Source organism: Tubulanus polymorphus, chromosome 4 (assembly GCF_964204645.1).
Source record: "Tubulanus polymorphus chromosome 4, tnTubPoly1.2, whole genome shotgun sequence".
Lineage (NCBI taxonomy): Eukaryota > Metazoa > Nemertea > Palaeonemertea > Tubulaniformes > Tubulanidae > Tubulanus > Tubulanus polymorphus.
The window spans coordinates 1,327,433-1,344,839 of record NC_134028.1 but is presented as its reverse complement, the minus strand read 5'-3'; the positions used below and the strand labels follow the sequence as shown (position 1 = coordinate 1,344,839).

At 41.2% G+C, this 17,407-nt stretch overlaps 1 protein-coding gene across 1 annotated transcript; it reads left to right on the top strand.

Moving 5' to 3' along the window:
* The first annotated feature begins 960 nt into the window (after positions 1-960).
* On the top strand, positions 961-8,029 carry LOC141903341 (uncharacterized). Its single transcript, XM_074791445.1, has 4 exons — positions 961-980; positions 1,109-1,402; positions 1,518-6,649; positions 6,796-8,029. Exons 2-4 carry the CDS (start codon positions 1,120-1,122, stop codon positions 7,552-7,554), a joined length of 6,174 nt encoding a protein of 2,057 aa, XP_074647546.1. The 5' UTR covers positions 961-980; positions 1,109-1,119; the 3' UTR covers positions 7,555-8,029.
* The last annotated feature ends 9,378 nt before the right edge of the window (positions 8,030-17,407 follow it).

The window sequence follows — 17,407 nt, the reverse complement described above, 5'->3', positions numbered from 1 at the left end:
GTAAAATGCGGGCTGATAAAAACTCACCAACATTGTTATCACTTGTAGCCTATTTCCATAGCAAGGAAACATATTGCTTACAAATGTCAGTATGACAACAGGTCTTGTTATAACTGGTATTGTCAAGTGTGTCAGTATGCCCACATTTAAATAATTTTAGATTAGTGCAGATTAATAACTTCCTAGTTGAAAGTGAGCGTGCTAGAGGAGATAGGATAGTCAGTGCTTTGGAGATAGAAACAGGGATTTTAATGATGGATGATGTAATTCAGTGTTACTAGGTTCTTAGTTGCACTTAAAATGACTTGAGTTGTTTATCTAAACGGTAGCTACAGACCATTACAGACCATTAGACAGTCAACCCTCTGATATTCTGCCCAGGATGGTGACATGTATTTGGCGGTTATGGAAGTTTAGTTTGACTAGTTCCAAAACTGCTGATGTTCCGTTGTTATAAACAAGAAATCTGGTATCAAGAGAGGGTGGCAGTTTATAGGGGGTTGACTGTGTAACAATGATATTTAATTATTCTACTTTTTTGTTTGTCTCAGATTAGAGAATCTATGACCCAGTTTTTATTCTATATTGTAATTAGTGTTTAACTTACAGTAAAAACTAGGTTATTGATCTTATATGATGGTATATATATATATATATATATATACACTTGGTTGTACTCTTTTTAGCATTTATTGACTCAAGTCAATCAGTGATTAGATCTCGACCTAAGGATAGTATGATATGAATGTTCAGATGCCTTTTTTAATTATCATGAAATTTTTCCTCCACATTGAGATAGTATGAATAAGGTGAATTGTGCCTGCCTTTAGTCAAAATAGATTATACACAAATGTTTGTTTAACTTGAAAACTCTTATATGACTATTGACAGGTAAGAGAAATAGATTATGAATAGAGGACATTTTTTTCGTGCCATTTTTGCTGGAAAAGTGGACTTTTTCTGTGGGTACTTATGGTCAGGTACTTAAGTTACCTTGGAATATAAGCTTGCTATTTGAACTCTCATAATTTCTTTTCAGTAGACAGGTTCACTTAAGTCTTCATCCAACTAGTTTCTATTTGTTTTTCATCTATTTCTCCTCATATAGCATTGAAGAAAATGAGAAATTCATCTAAATTCAACCATTCTGGATCTGATGACAGTGCTATGCGTCATTCATACTCACTTGGTTCGGGATGTCTCGACTATTCTCCTGATAGCCCACCCCCGAGTCCCCCGCCTTCAAACATGGAAAGTAAGTGGGCAGCGGTTTGGTCACCAGTGTCGGGAAAGAGACTTTCGATACAACCTTGCCGAGTTTGTGGATCCACGAAAAAACGTCTTTGCCACAGACAACTTCGGTCCGTGACTGTTGGTCAAAGATCGAACAGTTTAAGTAGTGGTAAATTTCTTTATCGTAACAATGTAGATAAAATGCTTGATTCGATGATTCCGCTAGCTGTCTCTCATCGTTGTTGCTAATGTTCAAAGTAAATGTATATTTGGTTGTATTGTAGATGATTCCGATGATAAGATATTGAATACCAGAATGCATCGATCTGATAGAGATACCCGCGAGGATGAACTCAGACGAAAATTCAATATTCACGAAGATCTGAAGGTTGTATTAACTCGCGTTGATGAATTCAGTGTTCCACTGTGCAAAAAGGCGTTTGAAAATCTACTTATCAAATCAGAGGATTCAGAACTAGTCGATTTTGAAAACTTTATATCTCTGCCTGAAATTGGTAATTCGTTATTGGACATGTCGAAATCCGAATATTCTGCTAAACTGCAGCACGAAAATTGTCATGTGAGAAAGACAAATAACTCACTGGCGGGTTACTTAGATGAGCTTGGAGATCACAGTGTTGTTTTTGATGATGATAATACTGAAAATGATCTGAATTTAAGATTTCAAAACTTTCTACAATTTCAAGCGAATAGGTGTCCAACTGATGATGATGAGGACTTATTATCACATGTAACTGATGATGATGATGATTTCTGCGCTAGTGATGTTGATTATTCGTTACTCATAGATACTGATGACAACGATGATACTGATGACAACGATGACACTGATGATAATGGTGATCATGTAGTGAATCATGAAGCAGTGGACAGTGAACAATCTATTACTTGTGAGTGGGCTGTGGGTAGTCTGAGTTCGAACTCTGAGAGTGATATTTGGAAAAACAAAGCTGCCCTTGAGGAATTAGCTTCATGTGACAGTTTGAATAATACTGTTGCTGAAAAAAGACTTCATAGTTCTGAGGGTATTCGCAATGGAGTTAATGAAAGTGACTCGATGGTAGAAACGTTTGATGATAATGCTTTGCTTCCCTGTGAAGAAGATACTTGGAGCGATACTACTGAAATTCTGAATTTGGATGATATTGAGGAGATGCAAAGGAACACGAATGAGCAAGATGAAATTGCTCAAGAATCTGCTCCTGAGATTGACATGATTGAGGAGATTTATAGTAATAAGAATGAACAGGAAGACGCTCCCGAGATTGATTTGATTGTTATCGAAGAGGTTCAGCAAATTAGGAATGCTCCTGAGATCGATTTTATTGTGATTGAGGAGGTTCAGCAAAATAGGAATGCTCCTGAGCGTGATTTGATTTTAATTGAAGAGGCTCAGCAAATTAGGAATGCTCCTGAGATCGATTTGATAGAAGAGATTCATAGCAAAAAGAATGAACAAGAAGATGCTCCCGAGATTGATTTGATCGAGGAGGTTCAGCAAAATAGGAATGCTCCTGAGATTGATTTCATAGAGGAAATTAATAGTAAAAAGAATGAACAAGAAGACACTCCTGAGATTGATTTGATTGTGATTGAGGAGGTTCAGCAAAATAGGAATGCTCCTGAGATTGATTTGATTTTAATTGAAGAGGCTCAGCAAATTAGGAATGCTCCTGAGATCGATTTGATAGAAGAGATTCATAGCAAAAAGAATGAACAAGAAGATGCTCCCGAGATTGATTTGATCGAGGAGGTTCAGCAAAATAGGAATGCTCCTGAGATTGATTTCATAGAGGAAATTAATAGTAAAAAGAATGAACAAGAAGACACTCCTGAGATTGATTTGATTGTGATTGAGGAGGTTCAGCAAAATAGGAATGCTCCTGAGATTGATTTGATCGAGGAGGTTCAGCAAAATAGGAATGCTCCTGAGATTGATTTCATAGAGGAAATTAATAGTAAAAAGAATGAACAAGAAGACACTCCTGAGATTGATTTGATTGTGATTGAGGAGGTTCAGCAGAATAGGAATGCTCCTCAGATTATCGAGATAGATATAGAGAAGACTGTGGTTAATGAAGAAGAGAGGCGCCATGCCGCTGATGAAAGCAAGTTGGTTTTAAATGATTATCGTACTGATGAACAAGTTGATGCTTATGCCATTGCTGATGAAAATGTATATACTAATGAAGTACAACCTCAAGTGACTTATCTTTCATCCGATCGCATTGATATTCAACATGAGGTAGAAATTTCCAGCTCGGAATTAGATCATCCCTACAATACCGTCTCCAAAACAGAAGCAATTAGCTGTTTTGATGCTTCTGGCGAAGGCGTCATATCGGCTAAAGCTTTAACTGAAACGGACAAAACTGTATCTAATTGGCTTAGCATACAACATGGTCAGCAAAATGAAAAACTTAACATATTTCGCGAGTTGCTTGAATCAAAGATAACTCAGATTTTAGTGACGTCCGATCAATCGAGGGATGCAGATGCTGTTTCTAATATAATCACTACACTCACTAATGAACTGTGTAAACTCACATCTGCTGAGGATAAGAAAATACTGGAAACATGTCTCAAAAATGATGTAACCTCCGAGTCAACAGAAATCATCGAGGAAATAATAACAACCGAATCGTCATTGGTTGGAATGGTACTCAAATTATCTAGCGCAACACGTCAGTTGTTTATGCTCTACGAATCGAAATATATTTCGATAACTGGCAAACGTCTTGATGATGATGTGGTCGTCTCTATGATGTCTTGTATTGAACATGTCTTATTTACGAATATCGCGAACGTTTTTGCCAACGAACTCGTGGTAAAATTCTTACAAAGCATCGATGATCATGAAATATTGAACTACACTTCAAAAGTTTGGATTGAAGATGATGGGTGTACAAATGACATAAGTATTCATGTTAAAATCGAAAAACCTGATGAAGACACCGAGGCAAATAATTTAAATGTTTCGATAGGAAGAGGAGGCATTCATACGAAGTTGAGCTCGGAACAGGGAAGTGTACAGATTGATGTTGCGAATGTAATTGTCGATACATGTACTGGGATCGATTCATCGAAAACTGACAATGAACGAACTGATATAAACATGGAAGATGTTTCCAGGATTGTTGTAAACCTTGAAAATATGCCTAGTAGTCAAAATGAGCAAACTGTAGAAACTACGAACAATCTGAATGAATTAGGTCTCGAGTGTTCCACGCTACATAAAACCCTATCTAATAGTTCCGGATACGACACAACTCAGGCGAAAGATTTTGCGGCGTCTTTGCAACTCGATGGAGTAACCTCTGATATCAACACATGTGTGAATAAAGAAAACCAACCCGAGTGTAAAGATTTGAAATTGAGTGAAGTTGATGAGAATGAACTAACGGCTTCAACAATTGACCAGAATATGTCATTAAGTTCATGTAAATCAGCCTGCATGAATGATGACTGTACAAGCACTAGATATCCCACCAGACGAGTTGTCGATTACGACTCGTCAGCATCGATCAAAAATCGAATGCTTAAAAGAAGAAAAGAAATATATCGTGACGCAATTCTCAGTGACGTAATCTCGACGCGAGTGGATTTGATCGAAAGTTTACAATTATATGTACCTGACCAATCTAGGTCACCGATGAAAGGCACTTTGGAATTTCTGAAATACGGTGATGCTGCTGTCAGTGATGGAACTAGCGGATTGACATTCAGTGTGTCAAATGAAAATTCGAGTTCCATTACGTTTCCTTCATCAGAACTTGTCGATGATAATCTGACTGTGTTTTACGAAAGCGAAACGGATCCTGCACCGGAAACCGTATTGTTCGAAAGTTCATGGAAAAATCGTAAATATAACTCACAAAATGAATCCGAAAACATCGAAACGTTGAAAAGGAAACTCAGTTTTGATACTGAAAACGAAAATGGAAAAAGGATGCGACAGAACGAACTGGTCGTACGTCCTATGTCAAGTACGGTAGATGATGATTTTGACGTTGCTCCGTCGATGGTGCTGCCGATAAAACTCCGGTTAATTGGTGGAAATCAATATTACATCGTTAGTCCAATAAAGAAAAAACGAAAGATAAAAAATCGTGCAATGTCGGATCGAGAAATTTCCAATTTAGAAAATCTCATAGATGAAGTTGTGAGGCGGTATTCTGTCGATTCAACTGAAACACTGCTCTGTTCTCATACGAATGATCCACCTGTCTTAATCGATGAAACGATCATCACAAGCCACAAATCATCAACATCGTCATCTAAAGCTGAATCCATTGCTCCTCAACAAAAATCCCCAGTAGTGACTCAATCTATGTGTGCTGTCCCGGATGAAGCGACCCTTCAACGTGACTCCTCTATTGCGACTGGTAATCTTCGTCAAGATTCTGCAGCTAGTCAGTTTGTTTCGCCACATGTTGATGAAGCGACCCTTCAACGTGACTCCTCTATTGTGACTGATAATCTTCGTCAAGATTCTGCAGCTAGTCAGTGTGTTTCGTCACCTGTAGATGAAGCGACCCTTCAACGTGACTCCTCTATTGTGACTGGTAATCTTCGTCAAGATTCTGCAGCTAGTCAGTGTGTTTCGCCACCTGTTAATGAAGCGACCCTTCAACGTGACTCCTCTATTGCGACTGATAATCTTCATCAAGATTCTGCAGCTCGTCAGTGTGTTTCGTCACCTGATGAGTTGACGCTTCAACTAGTTGCGCCAGTGACCCATTCATCTATCATCCAACCCGAAAATCTAGCAGCCTCTTCCAAACAAGATTCAATATCAACATATCAACAAAATAGTATTGTAAATGTTCCAGCAGATTCTACCGAGCATCGAGGTTCAAGAGGATGCAACCATGCATCTACAACAACTAAGCCTACGCTTCTTTGGAATACGTTAAACACCTCGACTAGTGAAGAATCACAGAGTTGTGAAGACCTAAGTAGTAGTTGGTCTATTCACTCTGCGCACAGGGAGTTTCAACGGGCTCTCTCGCGTGGAAGTGATGTAGATAATCGCCAACCAATACAAAACATGAACATTTGTGATGAATCTACAATGATTTCAACTGAGGACGACGCGAACAACAACATAACGCGAATTATAGATTCATCTCTCATTGATAAGGTTATAGATAAATGGTTCTCGATAATCAACGCGTCACCCGCTGAATTAAGAAACCGAAATGTTGATGGGTTGTTTCCGAAGAAAGCGTCACCCGTTGAATTCAGAAACCAAAATGTTGATGGGTTGTTTCCGAAGAAAGCGTCACCAGCGGAATTGGGAAACCGAAATGTTGATGGGTTGATTCCGAAGAAAGCGTCACCCGCTGAATTCAGGAACCGAAACGTTGATGGGTTGTTTCCGAAGAAACCCGTTGTAAGTTGCATTCAATATTTTAAAAGTCAGAATGTTTTGTTGTGATGATTATGTGGTTCAGCGGGGAGAATGAGTAACAATCGGGGATTGCTGCAAAGATGAACCTCTGAAACAAATCGAATGAAAACTTTGTCATATCTTTTCAGGGTACGAAGTCTCATCATAACAAGAGAATAGAAACGTCAATTGATAGAACGTCATCAACTCATGAAGGAGAGCCAATAGAAATAAAAACCAGTGAGGTCCTCGCTGGCGTCCCTGCATCGACTGATAGAGGAGAACCGATTGATCTACGTATCGGTGTAAGACAGGATGGATCCACTTTTCAAGAAGAAGCTTTAAATCTTTCCTTTACAGGAGAGAAAACCCTACATAATATCCCGATCGATCTCAGTAGAAAACATTCTCGCTCCGACGACAGTGGAATACCCTCGAAAACGATTAGATTGGACGTGTCGGTGCAAACTGAGTTAGATAAGAAGTCAAACGCCGAGACACAGACATCTCCAACACTAACTCGAGAAATTAGCACGCAATCAATTACGACTCGTCAATCGTCACAATCACTACAGTTACCGTTATACAAACCGATTAAACTTCAAAACTGTTCAAATTCCCGCGCGAAACGTCTTCAAAATCAACCGAACTATAATCTTTTTAAATTAAAACCGCCTCCATCCGTCAATTCGTCGTATCACATATATCCAACTCATCGTCACCGAAATCCGACGACGAATTATAGAGATTTGAACTTCTTCAGACCACCTCTACCGTTCGGTTATCCAAACAGGGTGAATAATGTTTATCCTCCGAGAACACCAAGGGCACATTTGATGGCGAGAAATGATATACTTTATTCGTCTTCATTTTCCGGTTTACATGGAATTCAACGAAACGCGTTATAACGATCTATCGGTAAGAAAACTAGAATTTCATCCAGCAGATTAGAACATTATTATTATTAGATTAGTTTGATAATTTCATAGTACAGATAACGAACTATCGGTTGTAAACAAACAGATTTTTAGAAACAGTGAAGTTCGTTGTAACGGGGTTGCGCTGTGATGTTTAAAATTTTTAAGAACCAAGTAGTTTTTAGTGTAATTCCATAACAACGTTTCGTTTTATCGAGTACTTTATATAGTAAATGTTTTCTCGCTGTAATAGTGGGACCAGTTGCTCAAAGGTGTTTAGAGTTTAACTTTTCCATAAACTTAATTCTTTTTGTTGTAGCAGTGTTCAAACAGCTCTTTGGCGACTGGTTGTCCGTATTTTTTAAAACCTGGATACATGTATATTATTGGTTTTAGATATATGATTCATTTCTGATTGAAATACCATTGTACGGCACATGTATCACTAAGTTGTTTCTGTGTTCATCCGGAATTTTTATGATTAATTCATTCATGTTGAATGAGACTTTGTCCAATGTAATCAGTTGTTTGTTGTACATGTATATTTGATAGATTTTACGTGAACTGATAATAAATTTCCTATCATTGGAACATATTGAAAAAAAGTTTGTTACTCGGGCCCGTGGTCGAATCCAGTCACATTTGTATTGCAGCCAATCAAATAGGTTTACTGAAAAATCGCATCGTTAGATGGGCCGGAAACCAGCCACATTTGTTTTATCGAAAACCGACTAAACACGGAGATAAGTCAACAAGCCAAGTAAATCATTGCATTTGACTTATATGTTACCTTTGAAAAGGTCTGTGACTCTCAACCATAGACGCGCTCATCTAAAACCAAGTAAAGAGAATCAGAATCTGTTCGTTCTAAACGAGTTGAGAGTCATATTAGGACTGCTGACCATAACCCTTAATCCTGAGAGCTATTGCCATGCGGTGGGAGGCATTTCACTCTATGACACCGGCGGGACTTGGAGCCGCCGGAGACCGAGAGTGCCAGAACGCACAATCAAGGGAATTACAATTTCTCTTTGTTACAATAACACACAACTCGTTCTTTGTAAAAAAAAAACATTGGTTGAATCCCGAAACAAAGTACTACGTTCTGATTCACACCCTAAACAACGCATTTGCATATCGTGCGAGGCCGCGCCGAGTGGTACGGTGGTCGTATCCGGAACTTCTGAAAGTCCGGCCATGTGCCCGACAATAGACTAGTTGCCGGTCTCGAATACAGGTGGCGCAGAATTCGACAGGCAACCAGTCCATTTCAATATCAACTATATTTTTATTGGCCATAGATAAGATGAATTAGAAACGAAATTACCCATATACGCATATTGATTATAAAATTAGCTTTCTAATTGCAAGTTATATTTCATTTAGTAAACAATTGGAAGGTTTGGGCAATTTTTGCGGACCAGATGGTGCTGCCATCTCGCGATATTAATACACATCAGTAAATGTAAACACGGCTGTATAGCGCATATATATATGAGCCATCCACGTTCCCGTCTCGACCCGTTACTGTCTCGACCCGTTCCCGTCTCGACCCTACCGTACAATAGCGCCACCGCAGTCGATTATTTGAACTAAACAACTACGGCGCGAATCGGATTCGTTTTTCGCATGTGAACCTACCAACAATTTTAAAAAGTCAATTAGATTTTTGAAAACTTTTCATTGAAAAGATCGAAGAAGGAAACGGTATAAGCTTAAGTGCAGATCCACACCTCTCCGCATAAACGGTTCAATCAATTAGGGCCTACATATGATATCAATATTTCAGATTCAAAATTCAGCAATTCAGTACATTGCCATTGGTTAATTTTTAGATATCTTCACCCGGGTATCTTCCATAGAAAGATTTTAGCCTGGATTCTGTCATTCAGCAGATTGCGTCAATCACGAGAGGTGTGGATCTGCACTTTTGCCAAGAAAACGCCTCCACTGTCAACAGGACAAAAAATTCGAGAAGTGAAGTAAGCAATTTCCCGTCGAGATTTCCTCCTAGAAATAATATATATTTACTGGTAAAGCTAAACTAATTTCAAATATAATCTTGAATAAATTACACGAGTGTAATTATTTTGGTTTCTATAAAATAAAATCAACTTTCTTTAAATCTCTCAAACCGTTTTTTTCTAAAAACGACCCGGCCCGGGGCATTTTGTTTGGGGCATGTTTTATTTGCCATTAATCAATTCGAATTCATCAAATTTATGAAGAAAGTTAATGTATGAATTTTGCAAAAAAAAATAAAGATGATTGTTAAATTCATGACGCGTTATCTTACTCCGATGTTCCTGTCTCGACCCGTCACATCTGTCTCTACTCTCTACACAGTCCTGTGGATGCTATGTTCCCGTCTCGACCCTTCAAAACTGTCTCTACTCTCTACACAGTCCCGCGGACGCTATGTTCCCGTCTCGACCCTTCAAAACTGTCTCTTCCCTCTACGCAGTCCCGTGGACCCTATGTTCCCGTCTCGACCCTTCAAATCTGTCTCTTCCCTCTACGCAGTCCCGTGGACCCTATGTTCCCGTCTCGACCCTTCAAATCTGTCTCTACTCTCTACACAGTCCCGTGGACCCTATGTTCGCGTCTCGACCCTTCAAATCTGTCTCTACTCTCTACACAGTCCCGCGGACACTATGTTCCTGTCTCGACCCTTCAAATCTGTCTCTTCCCTCTACACAGTCCCGTGGACCCTATGTTCCCGTCTCGACCCTTCAAATCTGTCTCTACTCTCTACACAGTCCCGCGGACACTATGTTCCTGTCTCGACCCTTCAAATCTGTCTCTTCCCTCTACACAGTCCCGTGGACCCTATGTTCCCGTCTCGACCCTTCAAATCTGCCTCTACCCTCTACACAGTCCCGTGGACACTATGTTCCCGTCTCGACCCTTCAAATCTGTCTCTACTCTCTACACAGTCCCGCGGACACTATGTTCCCGTCTCGACCCTTCAAATCTGTCTCTACTCTCTACACAGTCCCGTGGACGCTATGTTCCCGTCTCGACCCTTCAAAACTGTCTCTACTCTCTACACAGTCCCGTGGACGCTATGTTCCCGTCTCGACCCTTCAAAACTGTCTCTACTCTCTACACAGTCCCGTGGACGCTATGTTCCCGTCTCGACCCTTCAAATCTGTCTCTACTCTCTACACAGTCCCGCGGACCCTATGTTCCCGTCTCGACCCTTCAAACCTGTATCTACTCTCTACACAGTCCCGTGGACCCTATGTTCCCGTCTCGACCCTTCAAATCTGTCTCTACTCTCTACACAGTCCCGTGGACCCTATGTTCCCGTCTCGACCCTTCAAAACTGTCTCTACTCTCTACACAGTGCCGCGGACACTATGTTCCTGTCTCGACCCTTCGAATCTGTCTCTACCCTCTACACAGTCCCGTGGACCCTATGTTCCTGTCTCGACCCTTCACATCTATCTCTACTCTCTACACAGTCCCGTGGACGCTATGTTCCCGTCTCGACCCTTCAAAACTGTCTCTACTCTCTCAACAGTCCCGTGGACGCTATGTTCCCGTCTCGACCCTTCAAACCTGTCTCTACTTTCTACACAGTCCCGTGGACCCTATGTTCCCGTCTCGACCCTTCAAATCTGTCTCTACTCTCTCAACAGTCCCTTGGACCCTATGTTCCCGTCTCGACCCTTCAAACCTGTCTCTACTCTCTACACAGTCCCGTGGACCCTATGTTCCCGTCTCGACCCTTCAAAACTGTCTCTACTCTCTCAACAGTCCCTTGGACGCTATGTTCCCGTCTCGACCCTTCAAATCTGTCTCTACTCTCTACACAGTCCCGTGGACGCTATGTTCCCGTCTCGACCCTTCAAATCTGTCTCTACTCTCTACACAGTCCCGTGGACGCTATGTTCCCGTCTCGACCCTTCAAAACTGTCTCTACTCTCTACACAGTCCCGCGGACGCTATGTTCCCGTCTCGACCCTTCAAATCTGTCTCTACTCTCTACACAGTCCCGCGGACCCTATGTTCCTGTCTCGACCCTTCAAAACTGTCTCTACTCTCTACACAGTCCCGCGGACCCTATGTTCCCGTCTCGACCCTTCAAACCTGTCTCTACTCTCTACACAGTCCCGCGGACCCTATGTTCCCGTCTCGACCCTTCAAACCTGTCTCTACTCTCTACACAGTCCCGCGGACACTATGTTCCTGTCTCGACCCTTCAAATCTGTCTCTACTCTCTACACAGTCCCGTGGACCCTATGTTCCCGTCTCGACCCTTCAAATCTGTCTCTTCCCTCTACGCAGTCCCGTGGACCCTATGTTCCCGTCTCGACCCTTCAAATCTGTCTCTACTCTCTACACAGTCCCGCGGACACTATGTTCCTGTCTCGACCCTTCAAATCTGTCTCTTCCCTCTACACAGTCCCGTGGACCCTATGTTCCCGTCTCGACCCTTCAAATCTGTCTCTACTCTCTACACAGTCCCGCGGACACTATGTTCCTGTCTCGACCCTTCAAATCTGTCTCTTCCCTCTACACAGTCCCGTGGACCCTATGTTCCCGTCTCGACCCTTCAAATCTGCCTCTACCCTCTACACAGTCCCGTGGACACTATGTTCCCGTCTCGACCCTTCAAATCTGTCTCTACTCTCTACACAGTCCCGCGGACACTATGTTCCCGTCTCGACCCTTCAAATCTGTCTCTACTCTCTACACAGTCCCGTGGACGCTATGTTCCCGTCTCGACCCTTCAAAACTGTCTCTACTCTCTACACAGTCCCGTGGACGCTATGTTCCCGTCTCGACCCTTCAAAACTGTCTCTACTCTCTACACAGTCCCGTGGACGCTATGTTCCCGTCTCGACCCTTCAAATCTGTCTCTACTCTCTACACAGTCCCGCGGACCCTATGTTCCCGTCTCGACCCTTCAAACCTGTATCTACTCTCTACACAGTCCCGTGGACCCTATGTTCCCGTCTCGACCCTTCAAATCTGTCTCTACTCTCTACACAGTCCCGTGGACCCTATGTTCCCGTCTCGACCCTTCAAAACTGTCTCTACTCTCTACACAGTGCCGCGGACACTATGTTCCTGTCTCGACCCTTCGAATCTGTCTCTACCCTCTACACAGTCCCGTGGACCCTATGTTCCTGTCTCGACCCTTCACATCTATCTCTACTCTCTACACAGTCCCGTGGACGCTATGTTCCCGTCTCGACCCTTCAAAACTGTCTCTACTCTCTCAACAGTCCCGTGGACGCTATGTTCCCGTCTCGACCCTTCAAACCTGTCTCTACTTTCTACACAGTCCCGTGGACCCTATGTTCCCGTCTCGACCCTTCAAATCTGTCTCTACTCTCTCAACAGTCCCTTGGACCCTATGTTCCCGTCTCGACCCTTCAAACCTGTCTCTACTCTCTACACAGTCCCGTGGACCCTATGTTCCCGTCTCGACCCTTCAAAACTGTCTCTACTCTCTCAACAGTCCCTTGGACGCTATGTTCCCGTCTCGACCCTTCAAATCTGTCTCTACTCTCTACACAGTCCCGTGGACGCTATGTTCCCGTCTCGACCCTTCAAATCTGTCTCTACTCTCTACACAGTCCCGTGGACGCTATGTTCCCGTCTCGACCCTTCAAAACTGTCTCTACTCTCTACACAGTCCCGCGGACGCTATGTTCCCGTCTCGACCCTTCAAATCTGTCTCTACTCTCTACACAGTCCCGTGGACGCTATGTTCCCGTCTCGACCCTTCAAAACTGTCTCTACTCTCTACACAGTCCCGTGGACGCTATGTTCCCGTCTCGACCCTTCAAATCTGTCTCTACTCTCTACACAGTCCCGCGGACCCTATGTTCCCGTCTCGACCCTTCAAACCTGTCTCTACTCTCTACACAGTCCCGTGGACCCTATGTTCCCGCCTGGACCCGTCACACCTGTCGTTCCCATCTAGTCGACCCATAAAACTGTCTCCGGCGACCGGAGATTCAGAAAACCACGTTCTACTCCCAAAAGTTATAATTTCCCGTGCACTGTAAATAATGCTGTTTACCGTAATAAGACTTATTTTAGACTTATTTTTAAACTCTTAAACCGCTAAGCGCCACGTAGGGTTCGATGATTCTTTTTCCTAATTAAATGGAGAAAAGAACCTTCGACCGAGAAATATTGTCGCCACCAGGGTTTGAACCAAACCGTGAATTGAAGAGACCAGCGACCTGCGGCATAATGCACTCGGCCACCGCGCCTCTCATCGATTAGACTTCGATGGGTTCAAGTTCAAGTTATGTAAAATGTATACAAACGATTATAGCTAATGAAATTCATCGTCGCGTTACGGTACATAAGCATCGAAACACATTTATTTCAGTGTTTGTGGGAACTGTTTATGACGGTTAGAACATAGGATGTTGCATATAATTAATCACAAATGGTTTTAATGCATTGCTGTCATATATAGCCTAGAAGATGTACAACGTAGAAACCTGGCAAATGCTTAATGGTTTCTTAGTGTTGACAGAACTGTTGTATCACTAACGTTGGTATGCTCTAATTGAGTAACTCCCGTCAACCTCAACTCTTAAAAAACATATAGAAAACTGAAACAAACGCTCATTTCAATCGTTTCTTATCGGGGACACGATCCATGGTCTTAAACGTTGGTATTACAAATACTGCTTTGAAGATACCAGAGACCGAAAACTTTGCGTTATTGATGTGCTCGGTTTTGTGATGTCCGCATAGTAGAAATATATTCAAAATAATGGCCACTTTCTTCAAGAATGTGTCCGACTTGAAGGCTGGGCTCCAGCCTTGTTTTTTGACCTGTTGCATCGACAGACCTCCAAGTGAAAGGTACCACTGCTCTTTATGTAGCAACGTCAGGTATAAGCCTAAGAAAAAACATCATGTCGACCAACACTTGTCGCAGGTGCACTGGACGACCAGAATACCCGTACCTCTGAGGGACAGAGACGATTCAGACCGGTGAGTCTTCTTTAGGTTTTAAATTTCTTGTGTATTCCATTTTTGGTTTATATATACATTAAATTGAATCGATTAGTTTCTCAACGGGTGATGAAAAATCTGACCGATGAGGTAAAAACGTTTTTTGTCGGGCACATCATTTAGATGAAAATTGACTCATTTTCATTACTGAAAACCTCCAGAGCAAGCGGCCATCACTATAGAATCATCTGAAATAAAAAGTCTATCAACGAATTTTCAATGTCACTGAGCTGAGGTATACGATCTAATTTCAGATTCGATCAATGATACATAAAGAATAAACAATATATTTTTCTCTTCCAAAAAAAATAGAAACGTGAATATTTCAAAATGGTGAATTGAAATAAATTATGAATGTAATTGTTTCGAAAACTATATGGAATCCAAAATTATCGAAACGATGGTTTTCAAAGAGCTTCGTGCCATTGAACTAGTGCGTTTTGTAGTCTTGTTTCGTTATGTTGTGATTTATGCAAGGCTATATAACGCGACGGCCGCTTAAGTCTAAGCCCTGATTATGGAACCGGTCCCAGGAAAGCGGGGAATGAACTGATCTCATATAGTCTATTGTGGCTGGTTCGTGATTCGGGCCACATTAAAAAAATAATAGATGACACTCGGTTTCCACCAATTTTCGAATTCTACATTTTTCTTTTTAATGCCACGTTAAAACCAGTTTTTCGTTCTAAATTAAACTTTGTTCTTGACGTAGCGTAAAACAACGTTTTTAATATGTAAAAAAAATTGGTGGAGATCGAGTGGGATAATTTCTCTTTTTTTACGTGATCCGAATCAGCCACCATACATATCCCTATAATTACTGGAAATCGCGTTTTTGCTCAATTGCGACTATTTGCAAAAGGTAGATTTTTATATTTCTTTTTTTCCATTTCAAGATTATATAGTGTTATCTGTCATCAAAACTGTATGAAGCGATCTCACTACCATTGCTTTTTTTGTGATCACAAAGCACACGACAGAAGAAGACTCTCTAAACATATGGAAAAATGTTGTCATCCAAAACAGCAACCTGTTGTTTCTCATGTAAGAGAAAAACAACAGTGCAACACTAATAGCTGCAACAATGCGACCAAACAAAAGAAAACGGAGAAATGTCCCCATTGTGAAAAAGTTTTGTCTTCGAAATGGATGAAAATACATATCCATATATGTCAGAAAAATAAAGCTGCGGCGGCAAGCAGGATCACTGAGCGACATCACCACCGAGCAGTTTGCGTCGACAATAGACAGGGGATATTTGCCGTTTTCCCATCGATGATCGGACATTCAAATCCGATTCACGTAAAAAAGAAAACGACAGAAAATTCAGAAATTTTCTGTGAATTGAGGAGCTGTAGGGATGCAAAGCATGCGGCTGCCATCTCAAGTAATCATTCATTTGAATGCGCCCATCTAAAATCCGTCAGTTATGTAACCGCAACTGTGAACAATCCAATATTGGATGTGAAATATTTGAATGAACTAGCTGATGGAAACATCGTTAAAGCCGAGCATATTCCAAAAGTCGAAGCTCTGTATGAAAAGTCATTGAGAGATGGTGTTCCTCTAATCTCTTTGATTCTTGATCAGTCTGATCGTTATCGGTATTTTTCTGTTCTGTGCAAGGATAAGAGATATTATTCGAAATTGGGCCGTACGGTTGTGGTGTATGACAGTATGAGAAAACTGTATCGATGTAATTGTATCAAAGGCTCTAAATTCTGCGTCCATAAAGTTTGTTGTACATGGTATAACAACCAATATAATAGAGCTACGGTTACAACAGGAACCAACCAACCATGCACCACAACGAACCACAACGAACTTGATGAAAAAGAATTGCAGTACGTAATTGAAAGAAAACTGGTACCTGTTGATTTACCATCTGATCTCACTACCAAGGTTGCACAGATTTCAACAATAGTTCCTCGTGAAGAGTCATGCGTTTCTTGCAATGCTACATTGTCCCCTCAATTAGTTGGCTCTGGTAGAATCTTTGGTATTCATGAAGTTCATAAAAGTACGTAGGACATTATATGAAGGTTTATCTTATTTATATTCGTGAATATTCAGTTTCTTTTTATCGTATATATTATTCTTCAATTGATTTGGTAGATATACCTGTTCATATAAAGAAATGCATTGGATGTGGGATGACATATCGCTATCAGGAATGGCAAGATGGCATTCATAACTTCAACAATTCTACATTTATGACATTAGAGCTGTGCAAGACCATCCGAGAAGGAATAAAGGTATTTACTCATAACATTGTTAGATAATTATTATATGGTGATTTATGATATATTTTGCAAATGTGATCATCACTTTTTGACTATGTTTTATCAACGCATCGAAAAATGTAATATCATTTAATACCTTATCATTTAATTATTAATTACATATTTTATGATTTTTGCTTGTATTTTCAGAATCACGTGGCTATACAAACCTCAATTAATATTCTGACGTCTCTATCAGGAGAGCAAATACCTTTAAACTCGTTACAGCAAGGGTATCTCCACTATGAAGCTATGACAAGTCATAGCTATGACTTCTATTGCATATCCTGTGGATACTACCCACCCATATTGATATGGGATACATTCCGAAAAGCCTGTTTTCGTTACAACCGTGAGTCTATGACTGTTCTGCGTATTCTGTGTATTCTGTGTATTAGTTTCAGTTTGATCAAGGGAATCCAGGGTCTGACTCAGGTAGGGTGAACCCCCAAAATAGGGCATATCATATAATTACGAGACACCCCGAAAAAACCTCCTCGGAAAACGTTAACTCATTCTTGGAAATACAGAGAACAAGAGACGAATTTAAACTTTCTTAGGTATCA

What these genes read in the sequence shown, in the direction of transcription:
- LOC141903341 (XM_074791445.1), top strand. Translation starts at nt 1,120, where the DNA reads ATGAGAAATTCATCTAAATTCAACCATTCTGGATCTGATGACAGTGCT. An exon ending in ATCGAACAGTTTAAGTAGTG is followed by an intron (nt 1,403 to 1,517) that starts GTAAATTTCTTT and finishes GTTGTATTGTAG; the next exon opens with ATGATTCCGATGATAAGATA. An exon ending in TGTTTCCGAAGAAACCCGTT is followed by an intron (nt 6,650 to 6,795) that starts GTAAGTTGCATT and finishes ATATCTTTTCAG; the next exon opens with GGTACGAAGTCTCATCATAA.